General features: G+C 35.7%; 1 protein-coding gene across 2 annotated transcripts in view; it reads right to left on the bottom strand.

Annotated features, from left to right (window-relative positions):
• LOC150103449 (uncharacterized) overlaps positions 1-24,195 on the bottom strand; it is a 65,840-nt gene that overhangs the window by 23,094 nt on the left and 18,551 nt on the right. For both annotated transcript variants that reach the window (XM_090397976.1, XM_090397977.1), the window contains exon 2: positions 10,820-11,080. In XM_090397976.1, the coding sequence (XP_090254102.1) occupies positions 10,820-11,080 (261 nt within the window). The remainder of the gene's footprint in view (positions 1-10,819; positions 11,081-24,195) is intronic.

The raw sequence follows: 24,195 nt of genomic DNA on the forward strand, positions 1-24,195 counted from the left end.
CTTATGGGGGAGGAAGATACCAGGTAGTGACCAAAAATATGGAGACCAGAGAAAAGCTTCTCCAAGGGTTTGACTGTGGTATGTGGTAAAGTAAAAGTATATCTCCCTTCATGGTTGGGAGCATCCTGAGAACCCTTAAGATACTACGATTTCCCCTAGAATATGCAGAGAACAACGATATAATTCATAGCGTATTCTCTAAGTGGGAAGTTGTACGGGAAATCCAGGTTCACAATGACGCCGACAATCCTGAGTGGAAGTCAGTGGAGGTAACCATCTCTCTTGAAATGAGGACCGAAGTTCCTAACTTTGTCCTCATAGGATCTGCCCGGGTAATGGTAAATTACCCAGGCGTCAAAAAGCAATGCTTTAAGATGTGGTGCCTTCAATCATCTTGGGGCAGACTGCCCTCGCATAAAATGCAAGAACTGCCTAAAAATTGGCCACAACCAAGAAAAATGTGAGGCAGCTTGTTTGAAATGTGGGGTCACTGACCACAGAGTCGACACCTGCCCATTCGGAACCCTCGCAGAGAGGATGGGTGGTGCAATCACATCAGCAACAAAACCAAGTAATGAAAAGGTCACAACACAGGAAGAGTTTCCGCCTCTTGAGGCTACTCCTGATCATGCCGCCATGTCTAAGACAACGAAAAGGTCCCGTAAGGGAGGGAAACCTACCAGAATTGCAGAGACCAGCAATACGATCCCAACAGAAGAGACTGACAATGCAGAAACCATCATAGTAACTCCCACGGACGAAAGCGGAGCTACCACTGCCAATATAGACATCGCCAATTCAGATACAGTAGAAGAAGCTGTAGTAGAGATGGAGACGAACACCAAAACTTCCAAACGGCCATTAAGTCCGCAGGAAGAAGAGCTGACAAATCTCAAAACAGCAAAAGTATCTGAAACCGAACACCCAGAAGTCCCTCGTGCAAAGCAGGGGAGACTCTAAAACATCTCCTTAGAGGTATGCCCGGGGTGGCAGAAAAGTTTAAAGAGGCAATAGATAAAGTAGGAGAACCTGAACTCCTCCTCACAGGGAAATATGGACCCGACATCGTCAGTGCAAAATGGGGTGACCTCTTCGTTGATGACATCAGCAAAATCACCCCTGAGCAAGTAGAGGTAGCCCTGGATATAGACGAGGAGGCAGCTTCGGCGTTCTTCATAGCTCTCTGCAAACTAGACATGGCCAAGGGAAGTGAGGTGGCCAAAAGAATCATAACAGCCCACAACAAAAGAAAGAAACAGTAACCACCTTGTGGATTTCTGTACTCAGCTTCACCGGTTTTTAGTTCCCACAGGTGGGGGAGGACCTGAGAACCCGAGCAGCGAAGGCTTACAGCGAGGCGGTGCAGTTCCTTGTGAGCTACATCACTCGGGCCAGATCCTTCCTCCACCTCTAAGTTTACCTTTCCATTCCTTCTCCAAATTTATTCTCTCTTTGTTTTGTTACATGTTTCCTTTTTAGGATTTTTCCTTTTTTGTAAAGTGAAAAATCAACGACCGTTTTAGAAGCGCCCCTGGGGGGCAAACAGCTAAAACAGGTCAACTGAGGCCTCTTTTGCCTACCCTACCACTATGCACTCTATCTTTATTTCCTCTCCTACTATCTGCTGACTCTCAGCCTATCTTACTCTACAGGCCAATGATGAAGTTTATTGAACTCACAAAAATATATATATATATCGATGTTGTCAAAATACATATTTAAATCACTTCTCAGCAAGTGTAGTATCTGTTCTTATCATTTTCATCGGCTAGAGCAAAAGGTAGAATCTGTTCGCTTCGTTATTATCGACGAAGGGTCTCATAGAGGCACTTGATAATTAACTACATAGCGGCAGATATAGCATAAACCCCGGACTGGGGTTAGAACAAACACTCGGTGGTGGGAATTGTGAAGCCCCCCCCCCCCGATCATGTCCCCTGCTTTACCACGTACCAGGACTCTCGGTATAATAGCAGACGCCAGCATCTCGAAACGGGGACGCTTGCGAAAACTTTGATTGACGCTGTAGGTGCAGACAAGATATTTGGTTTTACCCCTTATGGAGCAGGAAGGTACCAAGTGGTAGTAAATGACGCCGCCATAAGAGAGAAACTACTGCTAGGGATGGAATGTCAAGGAAAGACAGTTTTTCTATCTGTAGTGGGAAGTATTGTAAAGACCTTAAAAATAGATAGGTTCCCTCTAGAATATCTAGAGGAGAGCAATGACATCATTAAAGCAATATTCTCCAAATGGGGAGTAGTCAAAGACGTTAAAGTGGCCAACGATCCAGATTGGAAGTCTGGTGAGGTCACAATAATATTGGACATGAAGACAGAAGTGCCCAACTTTGCTGTAATAGGATCGGCCAGAGTAATGGTCACATACCCAGGAGTAAATAAGCAATGCTTCAGATGCGACTCTTTGGATCACTTAGGGACAGAATGCCCAAAAATTAAACGCAAAAATTGCCTTACAACAGGCCATGCACTTGAAAAATGTCAAGGAGCTTGCTTTAAATGTGGGTCCAAGGACCACAAAGTTGACACCTGCACATCGAGAACCCTTGCAGAAAAGATGGGAGGTGCCGTCACACTATCATCGGTAGAAGAGACAATTGATACAGAGCGAGAAGGTTTTCCAATCCTGAAGGCTGCACACGACACAACAGTAACAAAAAGCCATAAGGTAGGAAAAAAAGCTGCTAAAACTGTAGAAACTAAAGCTGCTAATACAGAAGAGCAAGAAGATGAAACAGAACAAATGGAGACAAACAACACATCATGCCCAGTAAAAAAAACTAAAAAAAAAACAGAAGAAGTGCAGACCAATAAGTCCAGAGGAATGGAGTCGAAAAAAGCAAAACCAGCTGACATCACAACAGAAGAATCAGAGACTGCCCACCAAGAATTCCCCCACGCAAAAGCAGGGGAGACTCTAAGGTTTCTCCTAAAGGACATCCTCGAGGTGGCAGAAAAATTTAAAAAAGCAATGGAGAAAATAGGTGAACCTGAACTCCTCCTCACAGGGAAATATGGTCCTAACGTCGTCAGTGCTAAATGGGGTGACCTCTTCGTTGAAGATATCAGTGAAGTCACTCCTGAGCAGGTACGGGGAGTTCTGGACATAGACGATGAGGTGGCAGCAGCATTTTACAGAACTCTCTGTATGCTAGACTTGGCCAAGGGAAGTAAGGTGGCTAAACAAATCCTGACGGCCCATAACAAACGAAAGGCACATTAACCACCTCGTGCGTTCCTGTGCATAGCTTCACTGGTCTTTAGTTCCCACAGAAGGGGGTGGACCTGAGAACCCGAGCGGCGAAGGCCTACAGCGAGGCGGTGCAGCTCATTGTGAGCTGCATCACAACGGCCAGGTTCTCCCCCCCCCCACATCTAAGTTCACCTTTTCGATTTTCTTTCCAGACCTTTCTGTAGGTTTGCTATCTCTCTGCTTCATCCATGTTAAGTTTTCTAGTTTTTGTTACGTGTTTCCTTTTCAGGATTTTTCCTTTTTTTAAAGTGAAAAATCAACGACCGTTTTAGAAGCACCCCTGGGGGGTCAACAGCTAAAACAGGTCAGCTGAGGCCTGTTTTTACCTATTCTACCACTATGCACTCTCTCTTTATTTCCTCTCCTACTATCTGCTGAATCTCAGCACCTATCTTACTCCACAGGCCGATGATGAGATTTGTTGAACTCACAAATTAATTAATTAATATACTGTATTAATATCAATATTATCAATACATATTAATATATTAATATTATCAATATAAATATATTTTTAATATTATCAATATAAATATATTATTAATATTATCAATACATATTAATATATTAATATTATCAATATAAATATATTTTTAATATTATCAATATAAATATATTATTAATATTATCAATACATATTAATATATTAATATTATCATCAATACAGCAATCCCTCGCTTAATGCGCCCCCGATTAGTGCATTTTCGATCAGTGCGTCATTTTTTTCTATATTAATATCAATATATTACTGATGTTTAGATTTTCATATGCGGGAGTGCACTGTTTTTCTAAATTAATTGCTATATCTTCTGCTTTTTCAGCATCAGTGTGTGTGCTGATTGAAGGGGGGGGGGGATTTACGTTTGTTTCTGAGACTTTTGAATAATTTCCAGATAGAATGATCTGCAGGATCTAATCTATAGATGATAACTTGTTTTCGTGTTGGTTTCTATATTAATATTATCAATACAGCAATCCCTCGATTAATGCGCTCCCGATTAGTGCGTCATTTTTTTTTTCTGTACTCAAATTCGATTAGTGTGCTTAAATGCATCTTAAAAATAAACTTTACAGAGTTTAAACATTTTCTATCTATACATTTTTTATGGCTAACTATTTTAAAAAATCACTCACCAGAATGAAATAATTTAGTTACCGATCTGAAACATTTTACAAAGTTATTTTTAATGGCATACTACACTATTCCCATGTACGCTATGTTCCAAATTTACTGCCAAAATGTACGTCGTTTGCTAATTACATACTGATCATATCTCTTGCAATTGTTTTCGTAACTTTTTTTATTTTTATTTTGAAGTAATTTCCCAACGAAGGGAAAATTTCCAACATCATGAGTAAAAGAATTTGTAAGCAAGTGGAAGTGGGAAAAGATTCGATAAGTAATCTCATTTGGAAGAAAAACTTGAAATAATAAAGAAAAACGAACAAGGCGAGTCCAGAGCCAACAGATAGGACAAGAACACAAAAATGGGTAAATCAACTATACGAGCAATTTTAAGCAAAGCTGCTGAATATAAAGAGAAAGGTAAGGCTTCTCCAAGTTCATCATGCATGCACTCGAAATCAAAGTATTATAATAAATGAATTAGAGAGCCTTCTTTCTACATGGATCGAAGATTGTCACCAAAAACGGATCCCGCTAAGCACTGACCTTATTAAATCAAAAGCATTGTCTCTTTGCAACCTTGAAAGAAACGGTTATCAATGATGGAAAAGAAGAATTCCACGCTATTGATGGATGATTGGTTTGAGCGTTTCAAAAACAGAAATAGCCTATATAATGTTGTAATCACAGACAAAGAAAAATCGCTTCTACGAAATATTTTTCGTAGAAGCGAAGTCTTTAAGCAGCAATGCTTAGAGGTTGATCCTGATGAAGAGAGAAGCAGTAAAAGTTGCAAAAGAGTAGAAGAGGCAATAGGGCCATAACGTCAGTTGTATGAAACAAATAAACAGAATGCCCACCAAACTATGTTAGCTCAATTCTTTGTTAAAAAGTAGAATAATAAATTTATAATCTGAATATGTTTTAGTGTCGTTCAGTTTAATGGTTTTCCTTTAATTGAGATATACCCTAATTCTTTTATAAAAAAAAAAAAAAATTAATGATCAAAACAGAAATTTGACCCTTAATTTTTTTTTTTTATAAAAGAATTATTAAAAGAACAACTGATACTTTTCCCCATAGGTTATTTTATTCGATTGGTGCGTTTTCGATTAATGCGCCTATTTTAAACAACGCGTTAGTCGAGGGATTGCTGTAATGCCATTTTTATTTTTAAAAATAAACCATAAATAAAGTAAAATAGATAATACGACACATTATTTTACAAAGAAAATATTTATTCTGACAGTTAATGACGTTTTTCTGTAATTCATAGGAAAATCCTTGGCGTCAGCATTGAATTATGTGGATGAGATTATGGTGATACGCGCATCCTTGATTTAAATTCAGAATAACGCCATCTCCCTTATTTCCGGATCATTTATTTATTAATATCATATTTTCTCATACATTGACATTTTGGAAGATAAATATTGCTGTTTTCTACGTGTTCGGAATAATATTGTCATCATGAATGTTCAGAATTATAAATAAGTATTGGTGATGTGATAGAAACTTGCCGCAATCTTTAAAATAGATTTTTTTTTTCTTAAACTGCGTGTATATTTAGTCGCTAGCAACTATAAAAATTGTAGATTACATAAAAATTACCTATTGAAAAATACTGAGATATTATATCGGGAAATTTCAATACATTAAATTTTATTTTAAATGTTGCGTGATGAAATATTTAGCCGCACAGTTAGTAGCTGTGCGCTTCGCAACCATACGCCTCGGGAAGGAGTGTCCTAGGTTCGATTCCCATCGGTGACGTCACGATCTTCCATAGCCAAGTTAGCCGGTCTTGGGCGTAGACAGCAGGTTTTTTCCCTTACCTGCTTTGCGGGAGGAAAAATCTGGGGTTTTTCCTCCGGCAAAGCAGGTAAACCGGCTTCGTGAACACACGCTTTGACATGGGATACCACCGGGAATAAGGAGCAACTAACCTATTCTGCGGGATTGTCGGTTACGGAAACTTACGCGGTGAAATGTGTAGGCCTGCGCAAAAGTGGAACATACGAAAATAATTAAAGGAGAAAATCTAATACTCTATTTTCCGATATGCTGGTGAATAGTTAATATGGTGTTTGTTTGTTTCGTGCCAGGAAACCCTGCAATTATAAGGCCGGCTAACTTAAACTTGAAAAACCCCCTATAAATCCTTGACAACATACTAAATGACGTTTTTCCAACTAGAGGACATTCTCGCTACCAACTTTCTTTTCTTTTTATGTGACTCCCACCCTAAAACGTCATTTAGAATGTTGTCGAGGATTTAGGAAGGTTTTTCAAGTTTAAGTTACCAGCCTTATAATGACAAGGTTTGCTGGCATGAAACAAACAAACACCAACAAACCAACCATATTATTACTATTCACCAGCATATCGGAAAACAAAGTACAGTATTATTTTATTAATTTTCTCATTAAATAATTTTTATTGTGTATATATTGAAAAATTAAAAAGGTGTGTAAGAAGTCAATTTATCTGGTAGTAAGAGAACCTTGTATCAAGGAAGGGAATATATGAATTTAAAAGATTTTTTAGATTGCCTTTTAATATTTAACGATATTTAAAAGAAAAGAGTGTTTTATTTAGTCTCATAAGTACATTATTATTTGTGAGAGCAAAGGGTATCTGTGCGCTGGTTATCTACTGTAAGAACTAAAAATTACAAAATATGTAAATTTTGTGCAGTCATGGTAATACCATAAAGAGATATAAGAAACTTAAATAAGTTTCATTAATCATTCCCAAATTCTAAACGTGTATATCTTCTATAAAAACAGCTAAAGAGAAGTAACTATTGTATTGAAAATCTCTCAGGAATCTAAAATAGTAGTATATACTAAACTCATATGTAAAAAAAAAAAAAAAAAAAGGAACATACTAAATTGCATAAGTTTGATTTTGTTTATTTATTGCATAAATAAACAAAAACATTCAATCCGCCTAATAAAGTAGACATACGAAGAAATGAAGACTGGGGAGCTTCAAATTCATCTTTGAACTTGAAATCCCTCCCCCTCCTAATGTTACCTGTGGAGACTTTGGATGTGATATCCCATCTCTGGAAATCGATTTTCCAAACTGCATGTTAATCACTTAATACTATAAAATGTATAAAATAAAATTATGAAACCCGAAATATTACATTACAGAAATATCTGACTCTATGAAAAACTAGCATTAATCCTTATAAGGACTGGCTTAAAGGGGCGAAGCAAGAATGCTTTTCATCTTCCCCGTTATCTATAGAGGACAGTGTAGGGATAAGGTGTTATTTTGAGCTATTAAAGCTCTGATTATGGCAGGAGGGTAACAGCAATGGCCAAGCCTCAGTTAGAACTTCATTGACTACAGTATTGCCATCCATTACCCTCCCAGGGTATGAATTACCGCATCTCACAGTCCACTTTTCCGTCCACTAGTAAGAATGGGAGTTCATGTCTCTCATCATCGGCCTTTGGAGTATAAAGATTGCTGAGGGTCAGCAGGTAGTAATAGGGGAAGTTAAAGAAAGGTAGAGTATGATAGTAAGAGATAATAAAGAGGCCCTCAGTCAACTTGTTTAGCTATGTAACCAAGAGGTTGTGGCTAAACGATCCGTGCATGTCAACTCTTCTCGCCTGTTCTAAAAAAAAAAAAACTTGAAACGTACTTTACCCCATAGCTTAAACTAGATTAAACCAGGTGTCTGATGGTGTCATCTCTTAACACCTGTTGCGCTATATAAAAAAACGTGACTAAAATTAAATTAAACCAGGTGTCTGTAGACGTCTCCCTGTTCCTACAAGAAAGAAAAACTGAAAACATTTTAAATTTAAATTATATAGGATTGCATTTTGGAACTTAACTGATTAGCTTAGTGCCGAATTAAAGGGATCCATTGTTTTGAAGGGCAACTGAGGGGAGAAAAAAAAACCTGAGAACGGAGATTTAAGGGAAGAACCTGGCCCGAGTGATGCAGCTCACGAGGAGCCACACCGCCTCGACGTAAGCCTTCGCTGCTCGGGTTCTCAGGCCGACCCCCTCCTGTTTGTTGAACTGTAAGACCTGTGGATTACCTTATAGGAAGAGACAGGGTTTTATTTGCCTCTGTATAAGGAAACATATTATGGGTGGTTTGCACCATTTGTGTACAAATTCCAAAACTGATGTTTTGGAATAGGATTTCCATATTTGTATCTAAATTTGGCTTATCACATCTAGAAAGCTGGAAATATTCCCAGTATACTGCTTGTGATTTTAATTTTAATATATCTATTCCCTCTGTTTTAAATTTTTTGATGTGTTTACTAATATTAATTGTATGCATGTACATTGGCGTAATAATGGTTTTGATAATTATTGCTCTTCCCTAAAATGAGAAATAGTTGGGTTTAAACGGTTTTAGTTTTTCCGCGCAGGCGTTTTGAGACGGACAGTACTGGAGTCGCGGGGAATGGAACGCCAAATAATGTAAGAGATTGGGTTTGCGGTGTTAAACCATAGGGAAGGCACGTATTATGGAAATCTCCAGAAATTTTAGTTTTGGGGGGTTTACGCGGAGACCACTGATTATGCGGAATTTTTGCAAAATGCCGAAACAGATGGACTCAAGAGTCCCTGAGCGTAACCACTACATCATCGGCATATGCTACAATTGGCTTATAATATAATATTATAATATTAAAGTATAGTAAACTTTGTTTACACTGGTATAACCGCATGGCAAAGCCTGCACTGAAGTAATAGTCTTCATAATAAGGACTATTACTTCAAGTCCTTATAAGGACTGGCTTAAAGGGGCGAAGCAAGAATGCTTTTCATCTTCCCCGTTATCTGTAGAGGACAGTGTATGGATAGGGTGTTATTGAGCATTTAAAGCTCTGATCATGGCAGAAGGGTAACAGCAATAGCCGACGCTCAGTTAGAGCTTCATTGGCTACAGCATTGCCATCCATTACCCTCCAAGTGTAAGTAAAGGTGATATCTCAAAAATATCGGACGATCTCTAGGCCACTCATTCGTGGGCCTTTCGCCCACGAATGAGTGGAACCGTCCAAATCTCAGCGTTGGTTCTACTCAGTGAAACTCGAGTACCGAGCAGAACCGCTCACATTCCGAGGAAAATAATTCACCGGCAAGTACCCCTCAGCGGGCCGTGCCGGAGAACACTTTCCCCGGAGACTCAAAGTGCTCCCTTAGGGCAAAGCCTAAGAGAGCGAACTCATTTACCCAGGATAACAGCAACATCCGAACCTCAGTTAAACTTCATTGGTTCAGCATTGCCATCCGTTACCCTATATGTATGGGCATCTCATATAAAATCAATCACCGTATGTGTAAGTAAAGGTGATATCTCAAAAATATCGGACGATCTCTAGTCTCTAGGCCACTCATTCGTGGGCGAAAGACCGTCCAAATCTCCGCGTTGGTTCTACTCAGTGAAACTCGAGTACCGAGCAGAACCGCTCACATTTTCCGAAGAAAATAATTCACCGCCACGCACCCCTCAGCGGGCCGTGCCGGAGAACACTTTCCCCGGAGACTCAAAGTGCTCCCTTAGGGCAAAACCTAAGAGAGCGAACTCATTAACCCAGGATAACAGCAACAGCCGAACCTCAGTTAAACTTCATTGGTTCAGCATTGCCATCCGTTACCCTATATGGGCATCTCATATAAAATCAATCACCGCATCTCACAGTCGATTGATTCACCTACTTCAAGTAAAAAAGCTCATATCAGTCTCTTATTTCTATTATATTTGAACTAGTAAATAGTGTTGGAAACTATTAATACAAATAAACTTCAAAATCTTAGCATTTTCTTATAAAAATGTTATTTTATTAATTCAACTGAATATTAACAAATATACTATATGATCTTTCATAGGTATGAAGGTTTTTCTCATATTTTAAGTCTTTCTAATTTTTTTTTTTGTTTCATATTCGGCATGCATTGACTTAAACCGAAAAACTGTATAGAGTGTTTGCTGTGCAGTATATCTTGGAGTTTGACGTATATTAATACATCTTTTTGATAGAATTTTGATTATCCATGCGATAGGGCTTCTTGATGGATTAACATATAATCAGATCCAACCAGCAAAAAGTTTGAAGTTAACGTACTTCAGCAATTGTTTTTAAGTCTATGTGTGTTTTGATGTATGATGCATTCTTGATAATACGTTTGGATATTCATAATGAAATTGTTTAAAAGTAGTTCTATAATTGAATGATAGAACTACTTTATAATTAGCTAGCTGTCTATGATGACTCATAGACAGCTAGCCAATCAAAGATCTAGCTAGCTGTCTATGAGTCATCATCATCATTGTTCATTGCGAAAGCCTTCTATGTTCTTCTGTGGTATTTAGTATATCTTTTTTATAATTAATTAAATTAACTAATTAATAAAAAATATAATTTTGCTTACCAGTGAAGAATAAAAAGCTGGAGATTCTACTCCTGTAAGGTTAGTGTAACCCGGCTGATCCGTAGTATAACTGTTACCACTATATAGCCCCGAAGTGGTAGATAAACTGGAAGTTAATCTCGGATAAGTAGTCAACAAACGGGAATCATAAGCTGCTGCAGAAAGAGATCGCATGGTGGAAGATGATTGCGTATCACTATTTACACTGGCCCTTTCGTAACACGACCCAGGTGACCCGTGGGGTTGACCTCCAACAACAAGCTGTAAATACAACAAAATTTCATGCGTAAATTGGAAGCGACATTTTTTTTTTTTTTAATTTTTCACTTAAACTGAAACGCATCTCACGTTCAAGATGATGCTTTGCCGTATGGCAAGATAGTGTAGACATCGGACAATAATTATGTAAATTCAAGTTATTTCCTACTTAAATTTTGTTCTGCAGTGACGTCATTACTCTTGCTATATAGTAAAGCATCGATTACCACATTTAAAAGGTTTCGGATCATAAGCAGAGGCTTGAAATTATACTTTTTTTTTTCTAACTTCGCCCATTAAGCGATGTCATCTTATCTTGTCCAAAGACTTCACAAACAACTACGTTTACAATAACAAGTGGAAGGAACTTTGTCAAATGTCAATAATTATCTGGTCTTCGTAGGAAAAAAGATCGAATTTGACAGCTAAAGATAACTTTTCGTGTGGACTTAGTTCTTACAGAACTGTCAAATTTAACGTCTGTAGAGGATAACGAAGATACGTGATAACTTTTAGTGCGAATGAACGCTTATTAGGGGGAATCGGGGGATTGAAGAACGTTACTAGGATTAACAAAAGAATACACCATCAGTAGATAATACTTTAGTCACACCCTATCATGTTCTTGAGTTTAATTCCTGGTTTCTGCCACCAACAAACAACATTACAAGCCAGCTAGGTGCATCTTAAACTCATTTATCTTTATAATGGTTATTAATCAAAATAAATGTTCATTTATTAAGAATTAATAAAAATATTATTTAAATGACAAATTAAGTTATAAATATTCCATGACTGATTATTTTCTAGAATCTTTTAATAATACGTTAATACGCCTTTTTATTATTTGTATACATAAAATATATTAAATTGTATTAAGGTGGTGCTTTTTATTGATAGTCTATCTTCAAAATGTAACTAACTGATAATTTTAAAATAATTCGTATTTATACTGAGACAAAATCAGGGATCATTTGACTTTTCAGCAAACAACAGAAATTACATACAAATAACGCCTTCTTACATACAAATAACTCCGAGTGATATATAAATTAGTATAAGTAGTACATTAATATTAATAAAATAAATATAAATTAGCCTTTCCAACGGATGCTACTTTATCATATTATTCATGGCTGTTTGTGTGCAATGACAAACAGCACTTCCATCGTTTGCTGAAAACCAAATAATTTGTGTTACACATAGTGGAATGTGTTTTCCTCTTGTAATTCTGTGAACGAACCGATTCGCGCGGTTAGTATAATAAAAATATTTATTATATTTTTATTATACTAACTGTGGTTGTTTCCCTGCACTTGATTCATATAATAATATTATTTCCTATACTTAAGAAACACCAATTGATGTACAAAATAGCGAATGACTGCACTTTTAAATAGTAATGAAACTCTATATGATACAATCTTCGTTTTATTAAACATTATTCCACCGCGCGATGAGTTCGAAGACGCACTTCTCGAAATGGCCAAAACCCGTCATTAAATACTGCGGGCTTGTCATGCATATTTCAAGTTTGTTTTAATTTTTCGTCTTATTGCGCATTTTATATTCAACTTTATTTCTAATTTGATGTTTCTTGGTATCATTTTCGTGTTTCTGTATATATATATATATATATATATATATGTTTGGTTTTTTCACTGTCTACGTTATGTAGTTTTATAGCAAGTTCAGTAATAAATAAAGAATAGTATTCGTCAATAAAAATTCTTAAAAGTAACTAAATATGAAGCTTTACAAATTATATCGATCATCATTCCTTTTAAAAATATTTTTGAACAAAATTCTATTATTTTTTAAAAAAGTTACAAACCAGTTGTTCCACTAAATTTTACGCAAAATTCATTGTGTTTCTTATAACTGAAATGTGTGTCTTATAACTTTAACTAAAGAAAAGCTCACAAGAAATTTTAGTTTATCTGCTGCGACAGCTTAGGAAAATCCATAATCCTGCCTTTGATTTTTCATCAAAAACCGACACTGCGGACAGGTGCCAAAAGCAATTCCTTAATTTTATTTTATTTATTTGGGGCAGGGAGAGAAGGAGGGGGAATATGTGATTTAAAAAAGGGAGCACTTTCTCTGATTTTTTTTTTTTTTTTTTTTTTGCCAATTTTAACACAAATGAACCAAACATGCGTTTCTCCTTATCGAACCTCTTTACAGCTGTCCAATTTCATCTAACAAATGATGTCCATCCCTTGGAAGTTAAGATGGATCCAATTCTAGAATTATTCAAGAAAATGAAAGCAAAGCTGTAAATCTCTACAGTTGTTCGTGTGTTTGTGGGGACTCAGAATCAATAGTGGAGATATTAATTTTGAATACACTGAAGCATTTGTGTACTACAAATGCTTCGGTGCCGAGGTGTGATTGGTGGCTACATCCCAACTTTCGGCAGTACTACCAGCACATTTGACCCCATATATGACTTATTTTCCAATGAATATCAATCAAGTCTTTGCAAAGGCATACTTGTGCCTACACACCGCCCAAGTGCTATAAGTTCTGCAACTTCTTTTGTGTGTGTGTGTGTGTGTGTGTGTGGTATGGTCTTAAGATCTATATCAAGATCTTAAGACTGATATTGTCGCCTCATTTGGTGCTATACTTTAGTGCCTTGTGAAGAAGTATTTTGACAACTTCGAATGTTTGTAAGAGAATTGGATTCGTGGATTCAACATGAACGTGCGAATCAGTAAATATAGGTTCATTGCGACCTGTTTAGAGAATATATTCTGCTTTTCCATCACTCTACGTTTTACTACCTGAATGGCGCTTTGCACGAGATGGTTTCGATTTAGTTTTGTTGAGAAGCTTCAGATATTTATAGATGAACGCGAGACAATATTTTCCATAGAATAAAATAAACTCTAAAAAAGGACAAAATACTGCCTTGTCTTCCTTCCTAGAGAGACAAAAGTAAAGTGGAATGTCACTATTTCTGATGTTAAGAGAATATCCCTTCCTGCTACATCAGTGGTCTCCAACCCAGCCCCGCATGCGATCCCCCAGAGCAATTCAATGCGGTCCTTGGTCTCCGAAAGTCTACATCTTGCAAATTTTTATATACGTTTGACAGCGTCAACTTTTAGTAACTCTTTCCCAAATAAATGAATAAATGTATATCTCCTGATAAATGGATGTATTAATTTCAATTTTGTTTTTTGACGATGACAGATTTTTTTGTTTTGTTTTGTATATCTATTAACACCATCGTAAGTTTTCAATGGATGCGATATATCAACGTTCCCTCAATTGACTGTTGACTAGTACATTTTCAGGTATTTTGTACTATCTCCATCTCCGATGCTTGGGCATAATTTGACTCACTGTAAAAAAAAAAAAAAAAAAAAAAAAAAAAAAAAAGTCAACAGATTTTGTCTGTGGGAGGTGAAAGTTGAAGTCGACTGTTTTACATGAAGCACTAATGAACCAAAACATTATGTAGTGTGTTGGGCCTCCTTTGACTAAGATAACCACTTGCATCCATCTTGCCATTGAAGTCAATAGACCACAGAAGATGTCCTGAGATACTCTGAACCAAATTAACAAAATAACGTAGAGATCAGCGACCGAGGGAGGCAATGACATTGACTAGCAAATGCTGCGTTCCACATGATCTCCCAAATGTTCAATGGGATTCAAATCAGGATAATTAGGCATCCAGAGGAGTAGAAGTACTGCTTGGCTATACTTCTCGAACTATGCTTGTACGATGCGAGCCTTGTACTAAAGTGTGTTTTTATGAACAGACCATCGGCTCACGGTGTCCATATAGGGCAATGCCTGTTTTGAAACAATCCTCAGGTTCAAGCTGTGTTCAACGGAGATTAAAGGACCTAATGATATAAATGAGAATATTCTCCATACCAGGATATTGCCATCACCAACCTCTTTCTATATAATTCAGGGCACATCAGAATAGTCAGATGTGCGCTGTCACTGGCTAAAAATAGGCTGAGTGGTCATAATAATTTGCTATATCATATAACATATAATAACACTAGATCGCCAGAAAAAAAATAAATCTAGTCTAGTCGCTGAGTAGAGGATTTTTTAGTCAGTTCCAGAGTCTGCATTTCATGAGAAGAAATGGATTTTTTTTTCCTCTGGAAACGTCGATTTTTTTTTAATCCCCGTGGCTACAAAATTGACACTTAAATTCACGCTGTTTCAGTAAATAATATGCCAGTTATTGTTTAAACTGCAATTGCCTGATGCACTCTATCCCTGAAAGTCTTGAAATCATCGGTAGCTCTGAACTTAACTAGCGGTGATGACCAGGATGAAGATCGACTTTCCAGATTTTCAAATAAAAGTTACGAATAAAAGAGTTCTGTCCATCATCCCATGTGAAGAATAAAAAACATTAAAGATTTTATTTATATTTATTTATTTTTTGTTTACATTAAAGTCAATATTATTTATATTTTCGTTCTCAGAGCACACCTACTGGCTGGTTAACGAACTTTTTTTTTTACTCATCCACGATACCATCGCTTTACCACAAACAAAACGTTTATTCAAGCCTATCGAAAACCAATTTTTATTTATTTATTTATCACATGACCACAAGAATGTTTGTACTTTTATTGTTGCTTTCTGCATGAAATGTCGTTTAGCTGGTCGGACCGGTAGATATTAAACTACGTGAGAATGATTAATAATCTCACCAGTGAAACTTTTTACGAATAAAAATATTACCAGACGACAAGAAAAACATCACAACCTTACGAGCTATTTCCAAGGAGCTTGTGTGTACTTTTTAAGAAGGTAAGGAAGTTTTTGAAGATGAAGCAGAATACGAGCCTCATTTTAATTAGACTAGGAATGGAAAGCCATCTCCATGGAAACTCCCGGAAAAGTACTTAATGGCCGAACAGACCACAAATTATCGTAGACTACGACAATTATGTGAGCAATATAAAAAGGAATTTTTTTTAAATAAAACACATTACAGAAGCAAACAATAAAGTGCTCTATTCCTTTATAGTTATCAAAAAAAGTTGAAAATGTATTGTGTTTCTCATTAAACATAACGCTTATATATACCCAACGTAAACATATCGTACATCAGTAAAGGGTTGGATAATCTGGGAACCTTGCTCTAAAGAATAAACAAGGAACTGTTTCGTGTCACCTGGGGCTTCTAATAAGCAGGGTGGATGGAAATTGTATCCCACTTATCGCAGCAGTCCGAACCAGCGGTCTAGCGCAGTGCTTCCCAAACTTCTGGATGTCAGGGCCCCCTTTGCAAAAATTAAAATATTTCACGCACCCCCTCGAAAAAAATCGTAATAGAGAGATATATTATTATAATATTTATTATATTTATATTCAATACAAAACATACACAGCGAATATTGCAAAAATCAAATGCATATATTACATTTTTTGCCTCTTACCGTTTGGTTCTGAAGACGATGCGGGCTGTTTTCTGGTAAAATATGAAATACTGTCCTTTTTTTAAGTCTGTTTCTGCTTCTTCTGATTGTTCGCGGGAATTTTTTTTTATTTTTTGTCAGCCACTTATCCATCTCAGGGTTAAATTTTTTAACGTAGAATAGATCAAATAATATCACCACTTACCGATACTGGCACACCACAGACTGATAATATGAAATTAGTGAATATTACCTGAATAAGGGAATCCCCGGACCAGGAACATTTTTCACTTTTGTGACTTTTCTCCCTTTACGGTAATTAAGCCTAACGCGAAACAGACAGCAAAGGCAGGTTATTAAAACGTGCATATGATTGGTGCGGTATTAACAAAAGATCGCGCAACCGAAAGATAAAAGCATAGCTGACAATTGAGTTGAAATGCTAACTCTCTTCAACCGAATTCCATATGTGAAACTGCCATAACATTCATTATATATATATATATATATATATATATATATATATATATATAATGAATGTTATGGAATGAATATATATATATATATAATGAATGTTATGGAATGAATATATATATATATATATAACTTAGTTTAACACTTTTACGAATTTAAACACGTTCTGTTGAATTTTATTGCTGCCTTGGGAAATCGAACTCACACATATCTAATTAATAACAATAGTTTTTAGTTAGATACTGTGTTTGCCCATGCAACATATGGTTTTGTTTCAGTCTATACAGCATAGTTTCTGTATGAGGGGACATGTGATTCATTAATTAGTGTGTTTTTATCCCAGTTGTCTCTAATTGCACTATTTGTTGAGAAATATATTACACAGACTCCTCATACCTTATTCACTGGCATAATAAAAGTACTTGTTTTTATTGCCTCTGCAGTACAGTGGCTCTTAGGGAGGGTGTTGTTTACCACTGCAAGCAAGTTACTATCTCCCCACATGAACTTGTTTAAGCTTTTTTTGCATATATGAAGTATATGCGAAACTTTTATTGGTAAACAGAAAACTAGCTCGGATGACAGTGATAATATAAAACGAGTTTTAATATGTATATAAAGTCAATATCAACAGTCCCTGATTACGAACGCGTGATGAAAGGGACAGTAAGATTTGGAGCTTCCCTGGAGAGCATTCGAAGTAAATACAATTAACCACTGCTTTGAAATGAAACATATGAATAAGCAATATTTACTGATATTCATTAAGCGCCGAAATACGCAGGAAGCAAAGTTGTGAACCAACACCAATGCGTGAATTTTTGCATTAAAATATAAAAAATAACAAAAAAGAAATAATAAAAGTTAAATACATTTCTTGTAAAATAAAAAAAAATCTACTTAGTCTTAAAACATTTTAAATTTGTTTTCATTATTTCACGGACCCCCTAAACAAAACCTACAGCCCCCAAGGGGGCCGCGGCCCACAGTTTGGGAAGCGCTGGTCTAGTGGTTGGAACGTATGATACACGATTTTCTAGGGAGGCAGTAATTAAATAATAACTGATTACAATTATTAATTAATTACAAATAGCTTTATTTTATGACATTCAAATAACGAAATATCGTTAGTTATCTAGAACCACATCCGAAGAGGATGTGCTAAAAAAGTTGTGATAATCACCACGAAGGAATTGATGTGTCTTCTTATATATCCTAAAAGAAAAAGAATAAATGATTACAATTTGATGATAAATGGGGGGGGGAGGGGTTAAAGAGTTTTAAGATTGTTCTTTCTTGTAGTTTTATCAGTTGCTTTAATATCATTTTTGTTCTAGGTGTTTATCGGAACTTTCCAGATCCCCCCCTCCCCCGCCTCGTAGTTTGAAAAAAGTGGCATCAAGGGTTACAAAAAAAAACGTTTTTCTAAACTTATTACAATTTCTTAAGAAGAATTGATAGAAAGCATATCAGAACATGCGAGTAGTTCGATCGTAAGAAAATCCCACCCTGCTCATCAAGCGACAGAATGTTGCAACGAGACAGTAGATCTTTTAGGTCATCAAAAGGGGTCAAACATAGCGTTAAATGTTTGCGACACCCTTAGAAAAACAATTTTGTATCTTATCTTTGTGTTTTCCCCTCTTAGTATCTCTAGCTGTTCCTTTCTTCTTTTTATTATTATTTATGAACCAACAGTAGTAATCCAGTAGCTTATATCTATTGGATTATCTCTCAATTTAAGATCACCTGCAGTGTTCAGCCAGCGGATACAGCTTTGTCGTGCATCTAACACCTGCCCCCTCTTCTTATCAAAATCAAAACCCGCTAGCAAAGAAGCATGGAAGATACATCGTAACACAAAGGTGTTTATCGTCGCTTATTATAATTCCCTTGAAAATATACGAGATAACTAAACTATAAGTGTCTGCAGTACTTGGATAACATCAACTTTCTCAAATTTATATGAAATTAAGAAAAGAAAGGCGCTATAAATCATATCATTAAAAACAGAAGGCAGCAGGGCTAACACGTGATGTCTGCAGATGGCTTATAAATACAGTTGAGTTGCATGAATCGATGTAAAAGGTACTGGTAGAGGGTCGTTAACAATGTCTCGTGAAAGAAAAACATTCAAAATTGTATTAAAAATGAAATAGATCCATATCAAATACAAAATAATAATAAAGAAAAAATTTTATAATTTTAAATTTTAAAATGATGACGAAAAAATCATCTTTTTGGACTATAAGTAAACAAAAATCGTCTAACACCTTTTTTATTTCCCCATAGCCGTTATTGATAATTCAACTCATGACTGCTAGTTATTTTTAAATTTTTAAAAGTAATGGGGCCCGAGTACGATGGTGCTAATTGTTTGAAATGATGTGAACTCTGAGATCTATTTTTCTGAGTAGCAGAAAAGCCGAAGTTTCTTGAAAGTGAACGTCAAGTCCTAAATATAATTGCAGAAGAGTTGTCACAAGACTACAGAAATCTTTTGCGCTGAAGTTAACATACATACGCCAGTATCCTCATTCATAGCATCATGCTGTGATTGTTGAAATGGCATTTTAACAAAATGCTCAATAGCACAAACAAAGCATTATAAATACAGTCATGGTCATTAGTCTAAAAAATAAATTGCCATTGCTAGAATCTACTTTGGAGCTGCTAGCATTGTTCAGCGCGTGTGCAGGCTCGAGTTCGCCATAGCAGAACAATGGTCTGAAATTTATATTGAAACGGTTGGGATTGAATACGACTTCTATTGCTTTTATTTTTCTTTCGTTTTTAAGATTACATCAGTATAGAATCGTTCATATTTTATTGAGGCGTCTTGTACAATGGTTATTTACTGTTTGTATTTACAGAAGCTATACACACATACACATAAAAATTGCATACATTTAAACTGTCTCTAAGGCTAACAGTGTACGGCAGTGTTTCTCAAACTTTAGATATCCGCGTACCCCTTCTTGAATTTTCATTATTACCAAGTATCTCCTAATTAATTAATTAATTTAAAAAAAATAAATTCATTAATTAATTAAAAATAAATTAAAATTAATACATTAATTTAAAATATTAATTAAATTTAAATATCTATTTTATTTGAATTTATATGTTCATGTAAACAAAAAATAGGATTTATTTTTAAATTTTGGTTGCCTAGAGATGTCAGACGACACACTCATCAATTTCATTCGATCCAGATGCAATATCAACGTTTTCTTGTTGCTTACAGCTACTTGCTATATTTGCTATATTGCTCTCTTTTGGGGGTTTCATAAATCCAATCTTTAACCAATGATCCACACGTAAGAATTTGAAAGCTAAAAAAAAAAAAAAAAAAAATACTGTATTTACTCGAATATAACTAACTTTTTTCCCAAAATTAAAGCTAAAAAATCGGGTTGCGAGATACGTGCGGGAATTTTCGGAAACTAAAATTTTCAGAAGTCGCACCATTTTCAACTGAAAATGGTGCGACTTACCAAGAAGCTCCTACTCGCTAGCACTACTTTTGGCATCGAGAACAGTTTCTTTGTGTGCATCGTCAAAGTCATCTACCCAAATAGCGTCATCTTCTTTCCCATTATTTCAAGCAAAAATTACCAGTAATTTACAACACTTGAGATACGTAGAGCAGCGAAGAACTGCACATGATTGGTGCGGTACAAAAGATCGCGCGAACCAAAGACAAATTAGCATTTCAACAGTCGAGTTGAAATGCTAATTCCCTTCAACCGAATTCCATAACATCTGAAACACATTCACTATATATTTCTTAATTTTAACACGTTAACGACAGGGGTGGTGTCGAGCAAAATCATATGTTCCACCGGCAACATATGGTTTTGCTTGAGTCTATATAGCAGTTTCTGTTGGAGAGGGGATGTGATTCATTAGTTAGTGCCGTTTTATCCCGGTTGTCTCTAATTGCACTGTTTGTTGAAAAATATAATGACTCCTTTAATTATGCATAGCCGAAAATTGCCACGTACCGCCTTTCGCGTACCCCCAAGGGTACGCGTACCACACTTTGAAAAACACTGGTGTACGGTAATATACAAGGTTACGTTGAAGGTTGCATGTATTTTGGTAATATGTTTTTAATTTAAATATTCACATTTGTTATGGAATATGATTATATATGAGACAGACCCTTTCCGTGAGTGTTTCCTGTTATTCAGTGATGTCGTATTAAACTTAACTTAATAAAATTCCAGGAAATAAATATTAAACGTTTTATAGATAGTACAACAATACATTTCCTTCCATCTACGTAATAACATAAAACGAATGACAAAACAGGAAGATCGTGTATGATCTTTGTGTATGCAATCATATTCCATAACAAATGTGAATATTTAAATTTTAAGCCCATGCAACATTCAACGTAACCTTGTATATTACCGTACACTGTTAGCCTTAGAGACAGTTTCATCATCTCATCTCATCTGATTGGTAACGGGTTGAGTCCACTAAGAAAAAAGGTTCACCACTTATCGCGATCTTTAGCCATCTCAATCATGGCTCTATAGCTGGGTAGATGTGAATGTTCTTTCAGCAACTTTATCCAAGTACTTCTTGGTCTGCCTCTAGGTCTTTATCTTCCGATATATCCATTCAGAGCTAAATATGGGAGTCTATGAGGGGCCATTCTCTGAATGTGACTAAACCATCTCAACTGATGCTTAATGATTGTGTCTATTATATTATCTGGGAAGTTTAAATCTGCTCTGACTTGATCATTGGTCTTGTGTTGCATCCAGTGGATGTTATTAATTTTTCTGAGGCATTTCATTTCAAATGCTTGAAGTTTCTTGATTGGTTGTCCAGTTAATCTCCAGGCTTCTGAAGCACAAGTAGCCGTTGGGATAATAATTGTTTTATATAATTTTAATTTTAGACTCGTTGGGATTTTTTTATTTTTCCATATTTTGTTTAGTTTATTCATGTTGGTCCAACCTAGGTTTAGCCTGCGTTTTACTGTTTCCATATTGTTGAGGTTACTAGATATAAGACTGCCAAGATAAACATATTTATTAACTTGTTCCAGCAGGTGATTTTCAAGATTTATAGAAATATCTTCTTCTCTACCTATCTTCATTATTTTTGTTTTATGAAGATTTATTTTCATACCAGAAGTTTTACAAGAGTCATTTAAAATATAATAGTTTTTTCTAGCAGTGGTTTAGAATTTGCGAAAATAATGATATCATCCGCGTATTGTATGTGATTAATGTTGATACCATTGATTTTTACACCTGGTTCATCGGCTATGGTTTTACAGACTTCTTCTAGGAAGAGGATAAAGAGTTGAGGTGAGAGAGGGCATCCTTGCATTACACCTTTCTCGACTCTGAAATTCTCGGTTTTAACGTTGTTTGTTTTAACAAAAGCTTTGGTGTCTCCATAATAATGTGTAATAAATGATAAAATATCAGAATCCATTTTTACGTTTTTTAGGATAGTAATCAATTTGTTTCTATAAACTGAATCAAAGGCTTACTTAAAATCTATAACCCAACAGTATATGGGCAGGTTGTATTCCCAATATTTTTCTGCTATATTATTAATGGTGAAGATATGGTCTATAGTGGATCTATGTGGCCTGAATCCTGCTTGGTTTTCCTCTATGATTTTTTTCTGTAAGCACCTGTTGTTCTCTTTTGTATAATTCGAATGAATAGTTTATAGCTATGACATAAGAGTGTTATGGGTCTGTAATTTTCGCATATTCTTTTGTCTCCTTTTTTTTGTGAATTGGTATAATAATTCCTGTTTTCCAGTCAGTTGGAATTACTCCAGTATAAAGAATTTGATTATATAAATTCATTAAGAAATCAATGGCTTCCTTGCCACCATATTTCCATAGTTCTATAGATATTTCATCTTTACCCGTAGCTTTTGAAAGTTTCATTTGGTTTATTGCATTTATAATTTCTACTGAGGTTATGGGCGGTGCCTTTTTATATATCATCTTTTCTGTTATACCTTCCTCCTCCTGTTCTTTTTGAAATAATGTTTGATATTGAATAATGATAATATTTTGTATTGACCCAGTTTCTAGATTGTTTTTATCTTTCATCGTTAATGGTTTATCTTTATAGATCTTAGTTAATTCTTTGGTAATTTTGTATACCGTTTTATTAGCATTTCTTTTATTAGCTTCTTCGCAGAGTTTTGCTTTTCCCTCCAACCAGTTAGTTTTGGCAGATAAGCACATTTTATCAATTTTGTTTTTAAGATTCTTATAATGTTGTTTATTTTCTTCTGTATTTTTTATATTTAATATATGCTTCGCTGCTCTTTTTTCTTCTGAAGTATTTAGAACTTCTGACCCAGCTCTCAGATCCATAAGTTAAAACTGGTTTGAACACCGTCTTGTATACAGCTAATTTAGTGTTCCTACTAATTTCTCTCTTATTCCATATGAATTTATTCAATTGACTTCCTACCATACCAGCTTTATTGATTCTGTTGTCTATTTCCATATTTAATTTACCATCTTCACTAAAAATCGTGCCTAAGTAGCTGAAATGTTTCACTTGTTCTATAAGTGCTCCATTCACAATGCAGTTGACATTTTCAACGATTCTGCCTATTTTCATTGTCTTTGTCTTTTTATTGCTGACCTTCATACCATACCTATTACAACAGTTTTTCAATTTAGTCAAGGAATCTTGCAGACTCGTAGCGGATTTATTGATAAGTATAACATCATCTGCATAAAGCAAAGAGCTGACATTAACATCTCCAATTTTGATATCAGGTTTAATACCACTTTCCTTCATAATGTGATCTATATAGATAATGAATAACAGAGGGGATAATGTACATCCTTGTCTCACACCAGATTTAACATTAAACCATCTTCCTGTACTTCCTTCAATTCTAACTGCTGACTTACAACTCAAATACAGACTAAGTATTGCTTGATATAATGCCCCATTGACACCATATAACTGCAACGTATTGAATAGCTTCTCTCTTGGCACCTTGTTATATGCCCTTTCCAGATCTACAAAACTTAAATACAGATCTTTGTTATATTCCCATGCTTTCTCCACTATTTGTCGTAACGTGAATATCTGATCATGACAGCCTCTATTTGGCCGGAAAATCTGCACCAAGCTTTTCTTCTACAGTTCTTCTCGACCGTTTCTCAAGTATACTTGCATATATCTTACCAGGAACACTCAGTAGGGAAATACCTCTGTAATTCTC

The sequence above is a fragment of the Typopeltis vanoorti genome, chromosome 9 (assembly GCF_054136105.1).
Source record: "Typopeltis vanoorti isolate ZY-2024b chromosome 9, IOZ_Tvanoo_1.0, whole genome shotgun sequence".
NCBI classification, from domain to species: Eukaryota; Metazoa; Arthropoda; class Arachnida; order Uropygi; family Thelyphonidae; genus Typopeltis; species Typopeltis vanoorti.